At 31.8% G+C, this 21,852-nt stretch overlaps 1 protein-coding gene across 3 annotated transcripts; it reads right to left on the bottom strand.

Moving 5' to 3' along the window:
- Nucleotides 1–9,649: 9,649 nt before the first annotated feature.
- LOC120076383 (ABC transporter I family member 11, chloroplastic) lies at nt 9,650–16,753 on the bottom strand. 3 transcript variants are annotated; one of them, XR_005481539.1, is made up of 13 exons: nt 16,516–16,753; nt 15,380–15,521; nt 15,224–15,281; nt 14,891–14,970; nt 14,392–14,443; nt 14,129–14,262; nt 12,735–12,849; nt 12,536–12,622; nt 12,054–12,102; nt 11,504–11,588; nt 10,800–10,907; nt 10,193–10,269; nt 9,650–9,914 (listed from the first exon to the last, which is right to left on the bottom strand). XR_005481539.1 is itself a non-coding variant. In XM_039030194.1 (12 exons), the coding sequence occupies exons 2-11, from the start codon at nt 15,463–15,465 to the stop codon at nt 10,829–10,831; spliced, it is 825 nt and encodes a 274-aa protein (XP_038886122.1). In that variant the 5' UTR covers nt 15,466–15,521; nt 16,516–16,753; the 3' UTR covers nt 9,991–10,269; nt 10,800–10,828. The 3 variants fall into 3 exon arrangements, 1 of the variants encoding a protein (XP_038886122.1); XR_005481538.1 differs by having other exon boundaries at nt 9,650–9,878; nt 10,196–10,269; XM_039030194.1 differs by lacking the exon at nt 9,650–9,914 and having other exon boundaries at nt 9,991–10,269.
- Nucleotides 16,754–21,852: the final 5,099 nt, after the last annotated feature.

Genomic DNA, 21,852 nt, shown 5'->3' with positions numbered 1-21,852 from the left:
AGATTTTGTGATCCAAACATTGTAAATTCTGAAAAAAACATTTTTATGTTTTAATTGTATCCAAAATTTGAATTTTAAAATTTAAAATGCATAATTATATTAATCAATGTTAAAAACATTTAGATATATAGTATATGTCATGTTATAAACTCAATTAAAATTTATTAAAAAAATAAAATATTTATTATGTAATATAGACTCTGAGACAAGAAGCTAACAGAGAAGCAAGGGTCTTGAGGGGTGAGCCCTATGACTATTTCCTCTTAAAGCTCTTTCTCGAGCTTAGTGTATAGGGATAACCCAAGGAAAGGAAGAAGAGCTAAAATAGTAATAATCAAATTCCACCCTGGAAAAGAGCTTAGTTGCTAGACTAAGCAGAAGGGCAATTTTATGCCTTTCAATATCAGGCTTTATGGCCTAAAAGGGGAAGTCAACAAGGTCTTAAAATTTAGATTTTAGTTCCTACGATTTGATAAAACTTCACATATAGTCTGTATAGTTTGTTAAATCCTTTTAAATAATCTCTACCACAGGGACTATTTATGAAGTTTTTATCAAATCATAGAGAGTAAATTCAAATTAATTATAAGACCTAAATTTTAACTTCTTCCAAACTATAGGAACAAAAGTTTCAATTTATCTGTTCAATTATATATTATTATAGAATACTAATTTTACAATTTTTTTAACATAAAACATTTTCATAAATAAATTAATAATAGTTTATTATCAACTAGTATTTAGTGGGTAACTACAACTAGTTTGCAATTATTTAAATTAGAATTCAATTTCTAAATCTACTACTAAACACATCTTTGAAAACATGACATACAACTATGTTTTCATTTAATTCATTCTTTTCAAATTTCTGTTTTCAGATTCTCTACCAAACAGGCCTTAAATTACTTTAGTTTATTTTTCTTACAAAAATTAATCTCAATTTTCGTGGAGAGGTTTGAACCACAACCTCTTATCTCTAACTAACATCTATGTAAATTTAGTTGGTTGTTATTCTCTATTAACATTTTACATTTTTTTTTTTGTAAAAATTATTATTATTATTTGGGTTTATTAAGTGCATATTTGGGAGTAATTTAAAATAGTTAAATTATTTTTATAATTTTAATAGTTGTTTTGAAACATGTTTTTAATCATTCAAAATTAATTTATAAATTGCATTTAAAAGTATAAAATTAAATATTGAATTAATTGTGAGTGATTAAAAGCATTTTTCGAAGTGATTTTGAATAGACAAAAGTGATTTTAACAATTTTAAAATCACTATCAAACATATACTAATTTCAATAAATAGTAAATTCAAAGGATTAAATTTAAGATTTGTTAAAAATATAGGGGCTAAAGATAGGATTTATTGTTAAAGAAGCATAGCTCAATATATGTTAGCGACCATGCAGTCCATGGTTTGAATCTCTTCACCTCCTATTATACTAAGAAAAAGGTAGGATTTATTAAAAGTTTATAGACTAACATTGAATAAGTGATAGTACCATGACTAAAATGGAATGCGAATACATAAATAAATAAATAAATAATTGAAAAAACTAAAATGATGTAGTTGTAATATTTGTGTCTATTTAGTTCTCAACTTTAAATTGCATAATTAATAAATCTTTAAAATTTTGAAGAGATTCCATTTTGAATTTTAATTTTTTTCCTAACAAATCCCTAATATATTCAATACTTTTAAATAGGTTTAAATACTATTTTTGGTTCCATTTAGTGTTTATTCATTTTGATCTATGTATTTTCAAAATGTTCATTTTGATCCATGTACTTTCAAAAAGTTACCATTTTGGTCCTTCCATTCATATTTTTCCTTCATTTTGAAGGGATCAAAATAGTTACATTTTTAAAGTTCATGAACCAAAATGAATAAAAGATGAAAGTACAAGGACCTAAGTAAATATTTTAAAAGTATAGAGATCAAATTGAACCAAAATTGAAAGTATAAGGACCAAAATAAATATTTTAAAAGTATAAGGATCAAAATGAACAAAAGAACCAATGTAGTTTTTAAACTTTTTTTAAATATGAATTGAACTCATCTATTAAATATAAAATAGAATTTAATGACATTTCTTATATCATTAAAAAAATGAATAGTTTAAAATCATTATTTGGTCATAAAGGTAAAATAAATTTTGTCCTTTATATTTTGTCGTAATTATAAGAGATGAAAAAAAAATAATAATAACTATCAGTTAATTTCTTCTTGAAAAATTTTCACAGAAGGAAAAAATGTCAAACTATTTACAGAAATAGTAAATAAAACATTGATAGACACTGATAGACTTCTATCGGCGTCTATCACATAGTATCAATGATTGACTTATATTAATTTCACATTGATAAACTTCTATCTGCCTCTATCAACCTCTATTAAAGAAGATTAAATTTTGCTATTTTGTGTAAATATATTTTTTTATTTTTCTATTTTTGAAAATTCCTCCTTCGTTTTTTTCTTTTTATAAAATACAAGGCAAGAAACAAAAAATACTATCAAATATGCTCCCAAATTTCATCAATAATCACTCATCTCACACGTGCACTAGCACATATTTTAATAATATTGAGGGTCGTTTAAAGCAAGGTCTAAAGTATATGGACGAGTCCAAGCTCAAAGGAATACCGAAAAAAGAGCATGGGAGAGTGTGCTCCAAAAAGGAAATGTCGCACCTTAAGGTTTGAGCCGATCAACCAAGCCGATAAATGTATACAATCAGAAAATAAACAAGGCGACACCAAACTGGCACTTTGTAATAATTAACCTCAAGCACTATAAACATCCCTGACATCTTTTGCCGTCACATGCAGTAGTGGGCATGTGCCAGAGTATAGGCTTATAAATAGTCTCTAAACCAAAGAGGAGGAGTAAGTACTCTCACAAGAGGAGAAACAACCCTAAATCTTTTAGTGTTTAGCTAAATTATTCACTCCTTATACAAGCTTAAGCTTCAGAGCGCAGTAGGCTCTGAAGGAAATCTTAACTTAAAGATCCAGTGAGCGGAAACGGATCATTCCAAATCCCATTGAGAAAGAACACAACAATTACAGTCTAACGGAAATGGTTATGCATAATAAGTAAATTACAAGCATGCTTCTTAAAAGAATATACAAGAGAAAGAGTATGCTTGAAGAATCTTTCTTCAAGTATCCCTCAATTGTTCAGCAACTGGTTCAAAGAAATACCTGAACACAACGAACAGAACAGCCAACAACACGAACTGATGAAACCTCGGTCACAATCAAGTCCAACTCGATCTTCGAACCTCAAACTAAACAGGAACACCACCACAAGTATTACCTTGGTATTCTCAGTGTGAGAATCCAAGAGTTATGGGCTCTGTGTGATTTGGATAGATGAATGAAGGAGGAAGACAAGACGATCGAGTAAGTGGGAGATAGATGAAGTTTATCGTATAGACTAGATACTCGATCATTTAGAAAGATGAAGCCTATCGTATAGATTTTGCTACTCGATCGTGTAGCAACGAGTAAACGAATAACTATCATATAGTAAACTCGATACTCGTACTCAATCGTGTAGGCTGTGAGACACTATTGTTTAGTAAAACATTTTTACTCGATACTCCTTTCTTTTGTCAAACGACACAAATGAATGATCATCCAATTTTTGGAAGATAATTTTCCTTTTAATCTCACAGTTACTAACCATAACTTCCAATAACCTCACACTCAATAGATTATTAAAGAAAAAGAATTAATTATCATATAATTGATATATTATAAATAAATATGATAACCAACTTATCATATTATATTTAGAACCTATAGTTTTAATATTTCATCATATGAAACATATAAACCATAGTTCTTTTCTATGATATGATATTTAATATAAATCATATTTATATTAATTCCTCCAATTAATATATCCAATACATCATATCAATTATATCGCATATAATTGAATTAATTTAATTATATCACATATAATTAAACTTCCTCTTGTTAATTTTAACACTTCAAACTAACCCAAAATCTAATTATCAATTTGAACTCATTGAGCTACCAAAGGGACCTTATGGACGAACCTGTAGCTTAACATGAATAACTGACTAAACTCTTTAATCACAAGGTCACCATCCATTAACTGTTGGTCACTCCACTAAAGACCGACAATTGCACTATTCACACTACAAATATATTGTTGTATCCATTGGATATAACCAATCAACAATGTGATGACCCTTCACAAATCACTCATAAGTACAGTTGGGTCATTTTACCGCTTTGCTTCTGTAGTTACATCTAACTCCTTAAATACTACTGATTCCTCTAATGAACAATAAGTCATAGTCCTACTATGACCGAGTTCTCTCTTCCAAAAAAGGGTATGGTCACTATGTTCAAGACCTAGAGTCAGCCCTTAAGGGAGCAATTTATCTACTTACCCCTGCTTCGGGGAAGGAGTGAATTCTGTCTTGTAGCTGAGTTCCCAACTCCTCAATCAGACGAATCCTCAAAATGGTAGGCTTATTGAGTTGGCAATCTGACCACTCTCACCCATACAAATCAAAAGACCACCCTCATGAGTATGAGTTTCCAACCCACTTAGGATTAAGGTTATGTCACATATGGTCATCCTAGTAAAATGTAAGTCTCAATTATCAATGGTGTTATATAAAGAGACTAATCATCTCGTGGTCCAGTCTTATACAAACTCTTTTTATGGGATACCCCACTCACATGTCTCCATATGAATGGTCAGGATCAGACCATTTATAGCACTTTGCAATACTTGTAACATCTACAAAGCGGGTTATATCCGTAGTGTCACCAGGATAAGGTATTCCTCCTTTATTCTTATATTACAGACCATTTAGGTTATTACTTAAGGCATGATCTACTTGTATGTCTCACATATATGCTTAAGTTACATTAAATAACCACGAATCTTAGTTTATTGGATTGAGTAAATGCTTATAAAATAACACTTATTTTATTAATAACAATATGTCCACAAGGAGTTTATAAACTACGAGACTACTAGAAGAATTAGGAAATCTTTTTTTTTTGTTGAATGAAATCTTTTTGTAGGGAAAAAAAAAAAGCAATTGGTACCATCACATTACGTAGATTATAAAAAAGGAAAAAGTGATATTCAAATGGATTGAAAGAAACAAGATTTTGTTTTTGTTTTGATATTAAAGAAGATGAAGATGAAGGTGATGAGCAATATGCATATATTATGGGTATCCTATGTGTGGGTAAGCACCTTATCTTGAAACAAAGGGCAATTGGTCAATAACCCACAAACGTGGACTTTCTTTAACTTCATATATATATATATATATATTATTTGGATAGACTCTTACACACTCACTTCTAGTTCATGGTATTGCATTTTGTTTTTGCACCTCTTAATTATATATGCTCCCTTATCATTTTCCCCCCCCCCTTGGAATTTTCCATACACATCATTCCAATTTCATCAAGTGGCCAACATGCTGTTTCTAATTAATTACCTCTATCTTTTTAATTAAATTCACATCACCCAATTTAATCAACTATAATCTTATAAGGATAATGAGAATTTCATAGAGATTACGCATATTTATGGTTCTCATCAATACACACCAAACATATTATTTTCTCAATCCTCATCAAATGACAAGGTCCTTACAATAATTGAGTGTTATTATTATTATTTTTTCTTTTTTAATAAAATATGTCACTTTACAAATATGGAGTGAGGTTTTAAATTTACATCTTAACTACTAGATTGGTTTTTATTTTGTAGTTATGCAGATGGAAAATAAGTAAATAGAGCTTTTTGAAAAATATCAATTTAGACCATTAAACTTTGGAGTTTATATAAATTAAATTCTAAACTAATTATGGTATTACTTTAAATTTTGAACTTTCATAAGTGTATTAATTTACACTCTTCTCCAAATATCGTCCGATCATTATTGTATGAAACTTATAATTTGAGTTAATAAAACTTTTAAGTCTTTATAAGCCAATTAATTAGATCCATCGTTACGATTACCTTTGAAAATCATACACGTCTTAATTCACAAACGTGTGTAAACTTTCTTCAAATGTTGATTTTATAAAATGAAGGATTAAGTAAATGTATGGACAATTTCAAGAAAATTTTATCTAAGAGTCTTAAATTGATTTATTTATGAAAGTTCAGAGGTTCAAATTGATATAGTTATAAGTTTCACACGAGATTTTTTTAAATGGAATGCAATTGGAGTGTGTATTTTTTTTTTTATTTTCTTTTGAAATCGAAGGATGTAAATTGATACGCTTATAAAAGTTTCAAGGTTTTAAACTTAAATTGAAAAGTTTAAAGTTTAAATTGATACAAGTACTCAACTTTTTATAGATGTTTTCATTTTTTTCCTTTTATTTTTATTGTTTTATGGTAAAGGAAATTCAAAATTAAAAAATTAAAAAAAAAGGAACTAGTTTCGTTAAAAAGAGAAAAGAAAAAGTATATTTTATTCGACTACCATAATATTTATATTTTCAAAGATATTTGTTGAAAGAAGAAATCATATGATGTTATCCATATTTTAACAACTTTGAGAAGGAAGGGAAGAAGACAAGAAATTTTTCTCTTGTAATTAATATATTAAAGATTTAAAATATAGTTTTCATTTTTTCTTTTAAAGAAGAAAATATAGATTTGATTTTTGACATGTATCTTACATTTGAATTGAAAATTAAAAGATTAAAATATTAAATACTCTAGGATTTAAATTCTTGTCTGATGAGAAATGGGACATCAAATTTGAGAAAGTTCACATACTTTTATCTAAATTTTTAAATTTATTTCAAACTATATTAATGGTAAAAGTTCACATATTTTAAAATGATTTTTTAAAGAAAACTTTGTTCATCAAAATAAAATAAAACTTAAGCTTTAAATATCTAAAATGGAAAAACTAAAATTACACTAATTCTCAAATTTCTAAAAAAGAGAATCTATATCAATTAAAAAGGTTGACTTATTAAACTTTTTTGGATTCTGTGGGCAGAGAATCCAAATAAGTAACCAAAAAGAGGAAGTAGTAATCGGGTGTGGACGAGACACACAACATGAGAATGAACCCACGATTCTGATTATGTGACACGTGGCTACAAGATGATGGGAATATCTCCGAAATCCGAGCTGTCTGGTGTTGACGTGTACCAATTAGAAAATTCTAACACCGGTTCGGAATTAAAGCAGCAATGTGGGACCCGACCCGAAAGGGTGTGAGCTGGAAACTGTGACAATGACGTGAAAGAGACCGTTCGAAGCTAATTACACCTTTTTCAAAGATATTTTTAATATTTAACATTCTCAATTTACACCTCTTTTTTTTTAGAATGTAAATATTTTTAAATATTTTTTATATTTAAAGAGGTCTCTTTTATTTTATGTTAAAAATATTTTTAGTCTCTAAAATTTAATAAAAATAAAAATTTAATATCTAGACTTTTATTAATTTAGTCTAGAATTTTACTATGAAACAATTTAATCCTTAATGTAAAAAAATCATCAAAATTTGATGTCAATTTTTACTATTTTATGATATAAACTTTATATTTTATAAAAAATATCGAGTCTCTAATTAGTTTATTGGTTTATTTACACAAGAAATCTCATAAATCTTAATACTATTTCTACAATAACGATTAAATCGTTATAAATTTGAAGTATAAAAACTAAATTGTTACATAGTATAAGGACTAAGGCCTCGTTTGATAAATATTTTGTTTTTGAAAATTAAACCTATAACCACCTTCAATTTTTTTTTTTTGTTATCTACATTTCACTAATGGTTTAAAAATCAAGTCATATTTTGAAAACTAAAAAAAGTAGCCGTTAAAAACTTGCTTTTGTTCTTGAAATTTGACATTCATTCATATTCATCTGATAGTTAAAACATTTACTTCTCTCTTAATTTTTTTTTTGGGGGGTAAGAATTTTTGGTGAATACAAGTATTGGTTGGTAATGATTGGAGTTGTGTTTGAAAGCTATCTATATAAAAAGGAACATTCCTTTTACAAATTGATAGGAAAAATGAGCACCATTGAAGCGTATATGTTGAAAGAATAATAAAAAGACATTCGATTATCTCTACACTATTAATATTATTCTTTTTTCTTCACCACTCGATATTTGGTCATATAAATATGTATGCATATCCTAGGAATAACCCTTACATATGGAACTAATGTGAGCATGCTCAACTCATTAACATACATGTCATCAATCCCTCGGCTCCCATGAACTCAAAAAAATAGTTAATTTCACACCTCATATTAAAATATTTTATTAAAAGTACGTTATTTTTTAAAAAAATATGTCTTTTATCATCTCTTAAGGGTAAGAAACTCTTTGAGAAATATATTTATTTTTCATATTTTTCTTTTCAATTTCAATACGGTACAAGTTTGAACGGCGTATCGTACTTTAAAGATCTATTTTAAATTGATATTCTATTGTCTTTTACCATATGGTGCTATATTCCCACCTTTGATTATTATAATTAAAATGTTATATATTATAATTTTGGTTACTTTTTATCAGAAAGTGTAGGAGCTAAAAGTTTTGGCAACCTAAAGAGGAAAAGGATTGCAAAAAAAAAAAGCTCTAAACTTCATTGTTTTTCAACCAAGTATAGTTGACATTTAAATTAAGAGGCCAAAAGGTGAAAAAAAAAGCTTGCACATGCTTTTAGGGAAGAATTTAGAATAATAGGTCATAGGATACAATAATATGGCCTCTTAGGTGAGAGATTCTTGAATGGGCCAAATGATTTCTAAGTTCTTAAAAATTAATATCCAAGTTTGGATTCTCATCTTTTATCTCATAGAACTCTTAAATTCTAAAACACCCATCATGATTTGAAAATTTTAATGAATTAAAATTAGGAACTTTTTTTTAGTATGTGAACCCCCAATTTGAAGACGCTAAAATTCCCAATCGATTCAATTTTAACTCTAAAGATTATGTTAGACATTGATTATCTTGCGCCAAAGCTCTTGAGATTTTTTTTTTATTTTAAAAAATTCGAATGTTCTTGACGTGCAACTCTGAAAAATTAATTGTAAAAGAATTAAGAAGCTTTGTATGGAAGAAAAAAAGTATAAATGCTAAAATTCATTCACCCTAATCTATCAAAATCAACCAATGACGAAGCTTTAGATAGCCTTCCAATGACACCCTAAGGTCCTAAAAAACAAGTGAAAAAAAAAAAAAAGAAGAAGAAACAGTAAGGCTAGATCATAATTCCCATAAAATACAAGAATACCCCTACTTATTGCATCAAAATTAGAAAACAATAAAATTACATCAAGATTATTAGATGAAATATGAATAATAATTTGATGTCCCTAATTGTTCATATCATAAACAAATTTTGAGTGGGCAATGATGAAAAATCAGTAAATGCATCTATTTAGAACTTAAAAAATACTTTGCAAATTTTGGAAAATAGAATGAATTATATTTGATTTTCTATAAATAATGAAAAATAAGTTTAGTTCATGAAATGAAATTTCCAAAATGTTCATGATGGATGATTCTTTTTAATAGAAATTCAAAAAAATTCAAAAAATAACTTTATTTATTATTTATTATTTTTCCATCCACAGGTATAGAATCAGCCGCTGGGAATATTACTTAGAAAAGAATGTTTGGTTGCAGAATCTTAAGCCACTTGGCAAAGAATAAATGGAAATTGAATCAATACAAATTATAGTGGAAGGACCCCTTTAAAAGCAAAAATATAATACATACATGAATCATATTATTCTTTTCACACTAAATTTTTGGAAAATAAACCAATTTATTTAGTGGGATGACGCCTTCAAGTTCCATCATTTGCAAAAGGATTTCCAGAAATCAGGTGAAGCCAAAATCCTAAATTTCCAAAACAACTAACTCCTTTTAATATTGTATCTAAGATGAAACGGTTATAATATCAAATGTCAATATCGAACGAAATCAAGTCCAACAAACTCGAGCTTCTCTACATTACAACTCGTTTGAAGAGGTTACAGATATGTAATGACAATGTTTAGTCATTTGGAGATTTGGAAAGGGACTTCAGTCCAAAATTGTTTCTGCACAATGTACTTCAATTTTTGATACTATTATTGAATTTACAAAGATTCAAAAATTCAAAATGGTTGGGTTACCAGTTTCGATCCTTGAGTTGATGTAGTGACTTGCAAAAGCAAGAATAAAACTGTACTTGTGCACACTGGATGCCATGCTGAAAATTTAAAGCAAACAAAATATATCACCAAAATAGGGCGAATCCATACCTACACACACTGTTTTTTAAAACTCGAGGCGCAATGAAGTGCAATAGTCTTTTGGAGCTTAAGCGTAAGGTGCAAAAAAAATTTTTTTTTTTGAGGTGTACTATATATAAAGATACTATATTAAGAAGAGAAAGTATAGTTGAAATGGAAATATGGAAAAAAGAAAAAAAGACCCTAAACATAAAAAGAAATTGCATTTAGACTTAGTAAATTTGAAGTTTTTAGTTAAGAAGGAAGGAAAAGTTCTAATTATTACTATTTTTGAAAAATAATGAAAAAGCCCTAAGGCCCAAGGCTTTGAGCCTCGGGACTTCACAAAAAGCTTGTGAAAAGGCGAGGAGCCGGACCTGCGCCTTGAGCGTACCCTCAGGAGGGCTTTTTAAAAAACTGCCAACACAAGTTCGGTTTACAGATTGTGGCATGCTTTTATGAACAAAAATAGAAGAATAAAGTAGTAGCAGCAGGAACTAGTACTCACAGCATTAACGCATAGTTAGAAGTTACAAATTAAATACGCAGAGGTTCTTCTCGAAGAACACCGCCCATTTCCATTCTCCATGAATAGTCAACTAAGCCAGCGAACTCTCTGAAAGGCACACAAAATTACAGGGAATGGACACTGAACATGAAAATCTCAATCAAATGAAATAAAAAAAAAAAAAAAAAAAGAAGGTTAAACTAAGAAGCAAAAGAATGACAATATTAATTGTCTTTTACCAGATGTTGGTTTGATAGAAGCAATGAGCTGTAGTTGCATTAGGTTTGGTGCAATAAACTTGACTCTTGACAAATTTTAAATTCCAGAGTTACTTGCAACCATTTGGAATATGGATACAACATCATGGCAAACTACTGAGGGGAGGATATTTTCTAGATTATTTTTTGAAGCTACATCAACATTATGATTGTCATAAAAAAATTTAACAAAAAAAATGCCCATCAGCTAGAAAACATGCCTATGGCCAAGTTGAACTAAGGCTCTATATAGAATTTTAAATATATGATTCCAAAATAACATCAATATATCATCAGAGGATGAAATTGTCATTTTTTCTCTCTACTAAATCTATTAAAACTAACCGTGTAAATAAAGAATTGATCCTTCTTTTTGGGAAAAGAAATCCACCAATTGAACTAATAGTTATAGCAAAGCTGGAAGAGGGAGTGAAAAAGCAGACTAACTTGAGATCATGGCTGACGACGAGTACAGTTAAGTCTTTCTTTAGATTCTTTAAAAGCTTCACCACATCAGTACGAGCCTTCCAATCTATCATATAAGAATGAAAGGGCATAAACCAAAAGCATAGGCCAAAATTTCATCCTACGTTTCAAAAAGCATCATATGCTAATATTACCAAGCGATATGAACCAGTCCTTACAAAAACAATAGCAAAATTCTTCCAAAAAACCATTTGTTCAGAGATATTATTGTTAAAATAATGTAAAGCCAAGGACAAATGAACCGAAGTTTGAATAACAAAAAACAACTTGAAGTGGAAGATATTCCTTCTAGCCTTCTGATTATGACATACTAAAGGCCGTGACCTTAAATTCCTGGAATTTCAATGATAAAAGTGTGATCAAGTCAACAGAAATACGTGAATCAAATGATCCAAAATTTCCTTCGTTGAATTTCCAATTTTATGAATCCCCAAGTTTGTGATGCATTCAACTTCTTTACTTTAGAGACAATATTATTATGTTTATAAGGATCGTAAAATCGATCTCATACCAAGGCCAGCTAGAGGCTCATCCAGTATTAATAGATCTGGGATCTCCACCTGCAAGAAATGTGATTTATTCAATGTATAAGAATGCAGGTACAAAAGCATTTTGAAAGGTACAAATAAAACAATGAATTATGTTTTAACTAAATATTTTGGAATTAGAATCAGATAAAAGAAGAATAGTATTAATATTTTTCTCCACGTGAGATATAGATATTATATGTAGTCATTAATTATAGTAATACCCCAACTACCCCTAATATTGTGGAGTGGACTGTACTTTTCATAAATAATTGATTATTCCACTCATCTAACTTTAAAATGTTATTAGGTTAAACCAAAAATAAAAGGCACAATTGCAGTTAAAATTTTGTACTCAAATTCTGTTCCTGATCGATAAATGCCCTAAGTTCATTCAAACTTGTCTTTACCTTTTCTTAACAAATTGAAGGTGCTCACATGAGATCATTTTGTTATTTAGGCTTACCAATTGGATTGCCAAGGCAAGACGGCGCTTGTAGCCACCACTTAGAGAGTAAGGATCTTTGTCCAAGGCTATGCCATTTAATCCCACCTAGTCATCGACAGAAAGGAATAAAGAAATCCATCGTGGTAATAATAATTAAAAAAAAAAAAAAGCAATAAAAACATGTAAACAACTGTTGGTGAGAAAAGATCAAAAGTACCCAATTAATTGCTCTTTGAAGTCTCAAGGAAAGGTTCTCTTTCAAACGAAAATCACTCTTTTTCCGTGGCCAGCCAAATGTGACTTCATCAAGCACACTGTCTGTTATAAAGTACCTAGCTTCAGCAAAAGAATATTTTCAGCTACTTCTCAAGTATCATAGTATAAGCTAATAATGATGAATAAGATTGAGAATTAGGACAGAACTGTGCCTTTCAATCATACGGAAAATTGAATATACTGGTGACAGCCCGCAGGATTACCATAAGTCAAGGAGTTGGATAAAATAGAGGGAGTAAGAGAAGATGAAAATAGGCAATTGTTAAAGTGGGTTTAGGCAGCGTATTCTCACTCGAGAGAGAAGTTTTAACTTCTAAGTATCTCAAATACTTGGAGAGTTATTGTACTCCTTTATCCTTTTACCTTCCAATTTTATTCTAGTTATTTGGGTTTCATGACAACGTACACAAAAACTAATAAATTTTAGAATTTGACAACAGTCGGTGTATATATAAAATATTGAACATGTTGAGAAGATTAAAGAATTATGAAGTTGATTGATAAATGTTAAATTCATGAACCTCCACAATATTCTTTCCTTCTAGGAAAATTCTTCTTTAGTTCTTTGCTCAAGACAGATCCTTATCAGGGGGAAAAACATCAGCTGATTTGGAAAACCAAAAAATCATATATGATCCCACTGTTCATCTGGCCACCAGGTCATAAGAAGGTTAACATAACCAAAACCAACCCAAATACGACTTTTAATCCACTTAAGTTATTTACTGTGAGAAGGCTTCAGAAGAAATTGATCACTTGGGTATTGCAAGCTTGAAAGAAACTTGTGAGAGAAGCTCCAAAGCACAAAGTTAAAGGAGCTTTATGCTTGAAAAAGGATTACATCCATTTCCTTTGTTTACTAAAGTCCAATATTTAATTCTAAACTAAGTATCCTTCAGTCCAAATCCATTTTAGCGGTTTTTGCTTTTCTTGAAAAAATAGTAAGGGAACAGAACAAAAAGATTTATTGGGAGAAATGTAAGGAGCAGAAGAAATTCAGGATTGGATTAATGTGTCTAGATGACTTCCTCCTCAACAAGTTTTGTATTTTGCCTCTAGAGTTTTTCAATAAGCTCCTCTGTTCCAATCTTTCAGGTTGGAAACATAGTCCTTCTTGCATATACTTTGTTCATTAATACAAGTGTTTCCCGTCAAAAGAAATGAAGATATATAGCAGGAAAATGAGGTGATATGTAAGAAAAAGAAAGACCACACTAACTCTATGAGGTTAAAGCAGCCTGGCGGTTGCAATGCTTCTTATAATCATATATCAACGATTTTCTAAACTTGTTTCAAAATATTAGTCCTGTCAAGGCTAACCAAAATGGACGCTACCTCTCTGGAAATTGAAAGACAATGCCAACTCTCTCAGGGGTTAATGGCTGAGAAGACTGACATGGTTTGCCATCTTTATCATACTTTTGGACATAAATGGAACCTGAAGTTGGTTTGTTCAGACCTGCAAGAAGCTGAACGAGACCAGGAAGAAAGATTGACTACCTTATAAACAATAAATCAACATACAAGTAGATAAAAGAGACCATGAGAGAAGTAAGGGAAAGCCTAATACATTTAAAATTCAAAGAAAATAGCTTAACCTGCAATAAAGTAGTTTTCCCACTTCCACTCTGTCCAAAAATTAACCCAAAACTGCATAAATCAAAAGTAATGTGAGAAGGATAATGAGGTATATGTGTGCATTAATTAAACCGAAAGAAATCTTAGGGAAGAAGTCCAAATTAGAAATATGTGATGAAACATCCTTTATTACTATAAGAGAGAGCAGATAAGTCTTTCACAAGTACTGCCTTGAATATCTGATTCAAGTTAGCCAGGCTGAACTGCTTTATACAATTATTAGAACTCAAGAAAACTTTAGGCTTCAGAAAGAAAACTCATTCAATCATCAACTTCTAAAACTAGTTTCCTATCCATACTCATCATTAGAGACCATGAGATAACTTTTAAGAAGAGTGATGATTAAATGTTTATAGAATTTTCAAAAGAAGTTTTAGTCATATACTCAAACATCATGGTAAATTTGAAAAATATTTTTAATTAGTTTTAGTCAAGCAAGTCACTAAAAGCAAATTGAACCTTTTCTCTCGAAGGGAAAAATTAACTGCATTGAGAAGAGAATGCTCTGTCCCTGGAGGCCGATAGCTTAAATCCCTAACCTTAAGAATTAAAAAAAAAAAAAAAAAAAAGGACTCAGTAGTCAAATCAAGTTTCACAATAACATCCACAATCCACCAAACTGCAGAAATTGTAACGGTATGAAATGGGTCAATCTCAATTAGGGCAACAAGGAAGGAAAAGAACCCTATGCTAGAAACATTAGATTTAATTTAGAACAACAAGAGAGATAGATTTTAAATGACAATAAATCCAAGAAAGGAACGAGTTGAGAGATTGTAACTCATTACTCACTTCAAAGCAAGAGTAATCGGATTTCACAGTGAGAGCATTGGTTCTTCGTAAATTTGAACTACAAACGCCAATATAAAAGTGATAGGGAAATGAAACAATGGCTTGAATTCGCAAAATAAGAGAAAGGAAATGAAAGGGATGTGGGGGTTTGAATACCTGAATGAGTGGGGTGCAGCTAGATTTGATTGTGGGGTTGAGTTCCGACCAATGAACAACTTAGAAACAGAAACAAAGCTCGCCATGGCATCGGTTCAGCCGAGACGAAGAACCAAGCTAATGGGCTGAAGCTGAATTCCGTCTTCAAGCATCAAATTTGTCAAATTATTACCTTGTTTTTTCCCCTTTTCTTTTCTTTTAAAGAAATAATAAAATTCATGGAATTGTATAACAATTATGGCTAAAAGTTTAGCAAACATAGCATAATGCACAAACGATTACAAGCATGGCAAAATTTGGATAAATTCTTGGAGTCTATCACTATATAACTAATACGAGTCTATCAACGATAGAGTCTATTATTGATAGACTTTGCTATATTAATAATTCTTTAAAAATGTTGTTATATACTCAACTATTACCCCTAAAACTTCTACTCATTGCGACGTATATAAATTTGGTATATTGTTTCTTTTAAACCTTTAAAAAAATTGTGTTTAACTAGTGAAAATTATGAAAAAGAATCTATTATAGTTCTTGTTATGGGTAGATTCATCGAGATAGGTTGAGTTTGAGAATCTAGAGAAGAAGCTTAGGCATGAGAAGTCTGAGCTTAGAAGAGCCTAGGAGGGCCTAAGCCTGAGCCTAGGAGGGAGGCACTAGAGGGGCCTAAGAGTGCCTAGAGAAGAAGCCTAGACATGAGAAGCCTGAGCCTAGAGAAGCCTAGAGGGCCTATGCCTAGAGATGCCTTGGCTAGGCATGAAAAGCGCTATTGTCAATCACAACCCTGCAGCAGGGACACAACAGAATGAATAAAACAAATCAGAACAAGAAATTACATTCTGAAGCAAAACAGAGAGGTTTAAAGAGGAGAATTATTCAAGGAAGAAACAGCCACAAAACTTATAAATCATGAGTTCATTCAGTTCATTCCGAGTAAATGAATTGCAAAAGGAAGCAAACCCCACCTCTGTTTTGCATTACTGACATTACTCCAAGAAGTCAACAAGACCAAGAAAATTGGAGAAACCTCAACAGATGATATAGAAGACCCAAAAGCAAATTCAAGATTGAAATGAAAACCCGTTCCATTAATAGACAAAAGAGAGAAAACCCATTACGAGAAAGAAGAGTACCTGGGCGGGTTCAGGCGCCTGATAAGTTTATCATACTCGTTGTCCACGATGAAACCCTTCAACAAGAACAACCCACAAAAACTTACTATACCCAGAAACGATTAAAGAAGAAGAAGAAGAAATCCGTCGAGCAGGAAAGGAGAAGAAGAAGAAGGCAAGGAGTGAGGGTGTTTGGTTTTAGGGTAGGCAGTGAAAGTTTATTAGGATGCTAGTTTGTTAATTTGTAGGATTTGACTATGGGCCTCTTTAGGGCAATAACATATGAGAACAGATCATATAGCTCCTATGTCACTATTTAGTCCACCCACATATCATCTCTCCTTTTCACTTTCTTTGCATAGAGTAATTCTCTTTTAACAACTCAGCTTCTTCACTCCCACTTCCTATATAGCCTCCTTTCCTATGACCCACTCACATTTTTATTTCTTTATTTTTTTCTTGAGTTTATTTGGTATTTCAATCTAGAAGTATACACATTTTTTACCTTCAATTTACATACATAATTTTTTCTTTCAATGTCCTACGATAGAGTATATTAACAATTTATTGTCTATAAATTATGTTATTCAAGTTTTCATTTTTATTTACTTAGTATATCAATTATTTATTTGTATAACGTCCATTAAAAAAATCACAATATTTTGGATTAAATCTTTGTACACAATTACTCGGGTTTTCATGAACGTAGCTTCGTATAAATCTAAAATCAAGAAAGATATTTATCATATTTTTTTCAACAGTGTTGTTGATTGTTGTGTTATACCTAAAAATTTCTCAGGCTCTTGGTGGAAGGTTGGGTTTTGGCAGTGGAGCTAGTAGCTATGGTAGAAGAGTAGTAGCTCAAACCTTACTTGGAAAGTATCATCTTACAAGCAATTCAATTAATTTTTAGTGGAATAAGTTAGCAGCTTGATTGAAGAGATTGTTAGCCTTTTTTTTTCCCTTTCTTTTACCAATTAAGAACATTATAGATTCAAGTTTGTTAGAACTACAGCTTTGCTGTATGAATTTTGTTATTCTCTTTGAGCACTAACTATTATTCACACCTTGTGAGCAAGATTGAGATTTAAATTTTTGTGTTTTTTTGAGATCTTAATATAGAAAAACAATTAAGATTTTATTTTGTATATGTATAGATGAAAAAAGAGACTATTGATTTTCATGTGTGTAACAAAAAAAGTATATTCAATAACATCACGATGACAAACATTTAATATCAGATAATTACTGACAAAAAGTAGGTGAAAAACCGAAATTGAAGATAGTATTCAATGTCGGTTGAAAACTGACATTGAAGATAACTGGAACTGAAATCTTGGTCATCTATAATGTTGGTTTAAAACCGACATTAAAGCCAAGACTGTTGGGATTGGTGTCTTAATTCTCCCGGTGGTCTCGTAGTTTGTAAACATTTTGTACACATTGTTATTAATAAAATAAATGTTATTTTATATGCATTTACTCAAATCCAATAAACTAAGATCTATGGTTATTTCATGTAACTTAAGCATGTATGTGAGACATACAAGTGAATCATACCTTAAGTAATAACCTAAATGGTCTATAGTAGATGGATAAAGGAGGGATACTTTATCCTGGTGACACTATGGATACGACCCGCTTTGTAGATGTTACAAGTGTTGTAAAGTGCTATAAATGGTCTGATTCAGACCATTCATGTGGAGACATGTGAGTGAGGGTATTCTATACAAAGAGTTTGTATAAGACCGGACCATGAGATGATTAGTCTTTTTATATAACGCCGTTGATAATTGAGACTTACATTTCACTAAAATGACCATAGGTGACATGACCTTAATCCTGAGTGAGTTGGGAACTTGATGCATTAGTTTTATGCGGTGATATAATGAAAGGAATTGCGGTGATGGGAAGTGCGTTGTGCAACAAGTTTTCTCAGCAGAATTCAAGTATAAATCCTACTGAGTTTCCTGGTAAGTCCAGAGTCGAACTCAGGGACTAAGGAAAACGGTATGCGGTGATAATTTTTAAGAAGACTTTGTGGTAACTAATAAATCAAAGAGTTGTTTTTGGGTTGTTGTTTGGGGTATAAAAAGTATGCGGCAGAGTTAAGAAAAGAGTTAATAATACGGAAGATGTGAAGAATATGCAGTGAACGGGTTGAAAAGAGGTTCAGCTAACACTTCCTAGGATTGCGTTCATGTTATGCGATCATGCAACACACATACAATAGAAAATCATCTTTCAACGCAAATGCTACGACTTCTAAGTCTAGAACGCATGCAATATATGCGATAAAGTCTATAGGACCTACACGTAAGCCTATATTCTTGTTTATGCAATGACGAATGACATACACACATACAAGGCGACCGCATAATACCATAACCTATCTCTAGGGTGCATGCGATGCATGTTGGCAAACATAGCTTATATCTAAGTACCCATCTCTTGCTTGTGCAGATCTAATCTTGCTCTCTCGAGTCTAGATTTTAACCTAGCTCTCTCAAGTCTCAGGTTCTTTCTTTAGACTCTCTCTCGGCTCTAAAGGGGTGTTGGTCGCAACATAAGACAAGATAATCGTATGCAATGAAGATCCTAGGCCATGTTAGCTAAGTTCTTCTCAACCCATTTGATAGATTTAGCTACTCATGCGTGCTTTTAAGAGAGTGAAAAGATGTAGATAAGCAAGTTCCATTTTATAGATATGTAATTGAAATATAGAATAACAATGCGGAATAAGAATAAAGAGCCTGGTAGCAATCTTTTACTTCCCAAGGCTTTTACACTGTTCTTCTCTACTCTGCTTAAAAGATAATCTCGCTCTCGCGAGAGTCGGTCCTCTCTCTGCTTTTTCATGCCTCTGGGTTCTCTCTCGAACTGACCAGAGCGATCCTCCAACATCTCTTCCCTTCTCTCGCTCCGCCTTCTAAGTAAAATAAAAACTATGAACAAGGCTACTTATATCTAAGGGAAAATTATCTAACTGTCGAACTGTCTAACTAGTTGAACTCCTTCACTGAAGGTTGCCTTTGGTATTTATAGAGCTTCGGGGTGAAAGGCTGCTTCTCTCTTATGATTGTACTGATGGGATGACATTAATTCTCTGTCTGATGCGCCAAATATTTTTTAACGAAAAGTTGAGTGTACTTGCTACAGTAATTCGTTAACGGCTTGTCAACTTAATTTGGAATCGACCATCATCAGCTTTCTGTCCCATCGTGAATTATTGCCCTTTTCACTCAGATGCGCCCACCAAGTTATGCCGGCTCTATATGGCAACCTTCTTGAGCAGATATTTGTGAGCGCAAATGATCACATAGCCTTGCGGTGCGAATGACCGCATAACCTTGCGGTGCAAATGACCGTATAGCCTTGCGGTAACGCAATCTTTTGATGCGCTCGGCCGTTGATTTCTTGTGATCACATTTTTCGCCTTGCGTCAACGCATATTCTGCACAAAAATACATAAGTTAACTGTTTTCATGTGATAGACGCATGCGACCGCAATATTATGAACTTAATGCTTTCTGGACACAATCTTATATGTTTTTATCAACGCAACCCTACATTGTTTTATAACTTAGCACTGTAATAACGTGCATTTCTACCCGTTATCATAAATCCTACCTATAAGGGCGGTCCGTTGATTTGTATGGGTGAGAGTGGCTGGATTGCCAACTCAACAAGCCTACCATTTTGAGGATTCATCTGATTGGGGAGCTGGGAACTCAGCTACACAAGACGGAATTCACTCCTTCCCCGAAGCAGGGGTAAGTAGATAAGTTGTTCCCTTAAGGATTGGTTCCGGGTCTTGAACATGGTGGCTACACCCTCTCTTTGGAAGAGAGGACTCAGTCATAGTAGAACTATAATTTGTTGTTCATTAGAGGAATCAGTGGTACTTAAAGAGTTAGATGTAACTATAGGGGCAAAACGGTTGGCCCAGTCGTATTTACGAGCGATTTGTGAAAGGTCATCACACTGTTGATTGGCCATATGGACACAGAAATATATCTGTAGCGTGAAGATTGCAGCTGTCGGTCTTTAGTGGAGTGACCAACAGTTAACGGATGGTGGATCTCGTGATTAAAGAGTTTAATCAGTTATTCACATACCGTTGGAGCTTGGAGCTTCAAACTACAGGTCCATAAGGTCCCCTTGGTAGCTCAATGGATTCAAGTTGATAATCAGTTTTTGGGTTAGTTTGAAGTGTTCAAATTAACAAGAGGGAATTTGATTATATATGATATAATTAAATTGGTTCAATTATATGTGATATAATTGATTTGATATATTAGATACATTAATTGGAAGAATTGATGTAAATATGATTTATAATAAATAAAGGAGAAAAGAACTATGGTTTAAATATTACATATGATATGATATTAAAACTATAGGTTATAGATATAATATGATAAATTAGTTATTATATTTATTTATAATAAAACAATTATATGATAATTGTGGGTGGTTTTTCTTTTCTCCATTAACCGTGCAAGTGGGAGGTTATTTTCAGTTTTTAATAACTGAAGAATAAAATGAAAAGAGTTTTCATTTTATGGACGATGACTAATTGATCGCTCACGAAAGACTATACGACAGCCCTTTTGAGAGACCTCACGAGAGCGAGAGATTGCTAGACGATTGACTAGATGACGCTCACGAGAGCGAGAGATTGCTAAAATATTGGATAGACGATTTCTCACGAGAGCGAGAGTTTTCTAGATGATTGAGTACCCACTGGCTATACGATAGACTAAACCTTTCCCCACTGGCTATACGATAGACTAAATCTTTCTCCCACTTACTCAATTGTGTAGCTCGATCGTATACTTCCTCCTTCCCTCTACCAAATTCACACAGAGCCCATAACTCTTGGATTATCACTCTGAGAATACCAAGGTTGTCGAGTTGTAGTGTCAAGGGGTTGCTGTTCGAGGATCAGAAAGTTCGTGATTGTGACTAGAGCGAGAGATTGCTAGACGATTACAATGAGAGCGAGAGATTTCAAGAAGAAGAGTTCTTCAAAGGTATGTCTCTCAATTCCTTTTGTTTTAGTAAGAAAGCATGCTATAATTTTCTCTGTAATGCATAATTGTTCTTGTATGTTTGTGAATGTGTTCATTCTTTCACAATGGGTTTGGAAAGATCTTGCTTCCGCTCACTGGTTCTCTTGAATAAGAGTTCCTTCAATGACATTAAAGACCTTTTATCACATGATCTTCAATGTTGGTTTTTAACCGACATTTTAGCCCTATAATGTCAGTTTTAAGTGGACATTAAAACCTAATTTTGTAGTATAGACCCTTCAGGATAAGACACCGAATCCTATCCATGTACTATAGACCTTTA

Source organism: Benincasa hispida, chromosome 4, assembly GCF_009727055.1.
Source record: "Benincasa hispida cultivar B227 chromosome 4, ASM972705v1, whole genome shotgun sequence".
NCBI classification, from domain to species: domain Eukaryota; kingdom Viridiplantae; phylum Streptophyta; class Magnoliopsida; order Cucurbitales; family Cucurbitaceae; genus Benincasa; species Benincasa hispida.
Note: the sequence above shows the minus strand (reverse complement) of the source record. Positions and strands in the feature narration are given on the sequence as shown.

What these genes read in the sequence shown, in the direction of transcription:
- LOC120076383 (XM_039030194.1), bottom strand. Translation starts at nt 15,465, where the DNA reads ATGGCGAGCTTTGTTTCTGTTTCTAAGTTGTTCATTGGTCGGAACTCA. An exon ending in GGAAAACTACTTTATTGCAG is followed by an intron (nt 14,263 to 14,391) that starts GTTAAGCTATTT and finishes GGTCTCGTTCAG; the next exon opens with CTTCTTGCAGGTCTGAACAA. An exon ending in GTCGTCAGCCATGATCTCAA is followed by an intron (nt 10,908 to 11,503) that starts GTTAGTCTGCTT and finishes TGTGCCTTTCAG; the next exon opens with AGAGTTCGCTGGCTTAGTTG.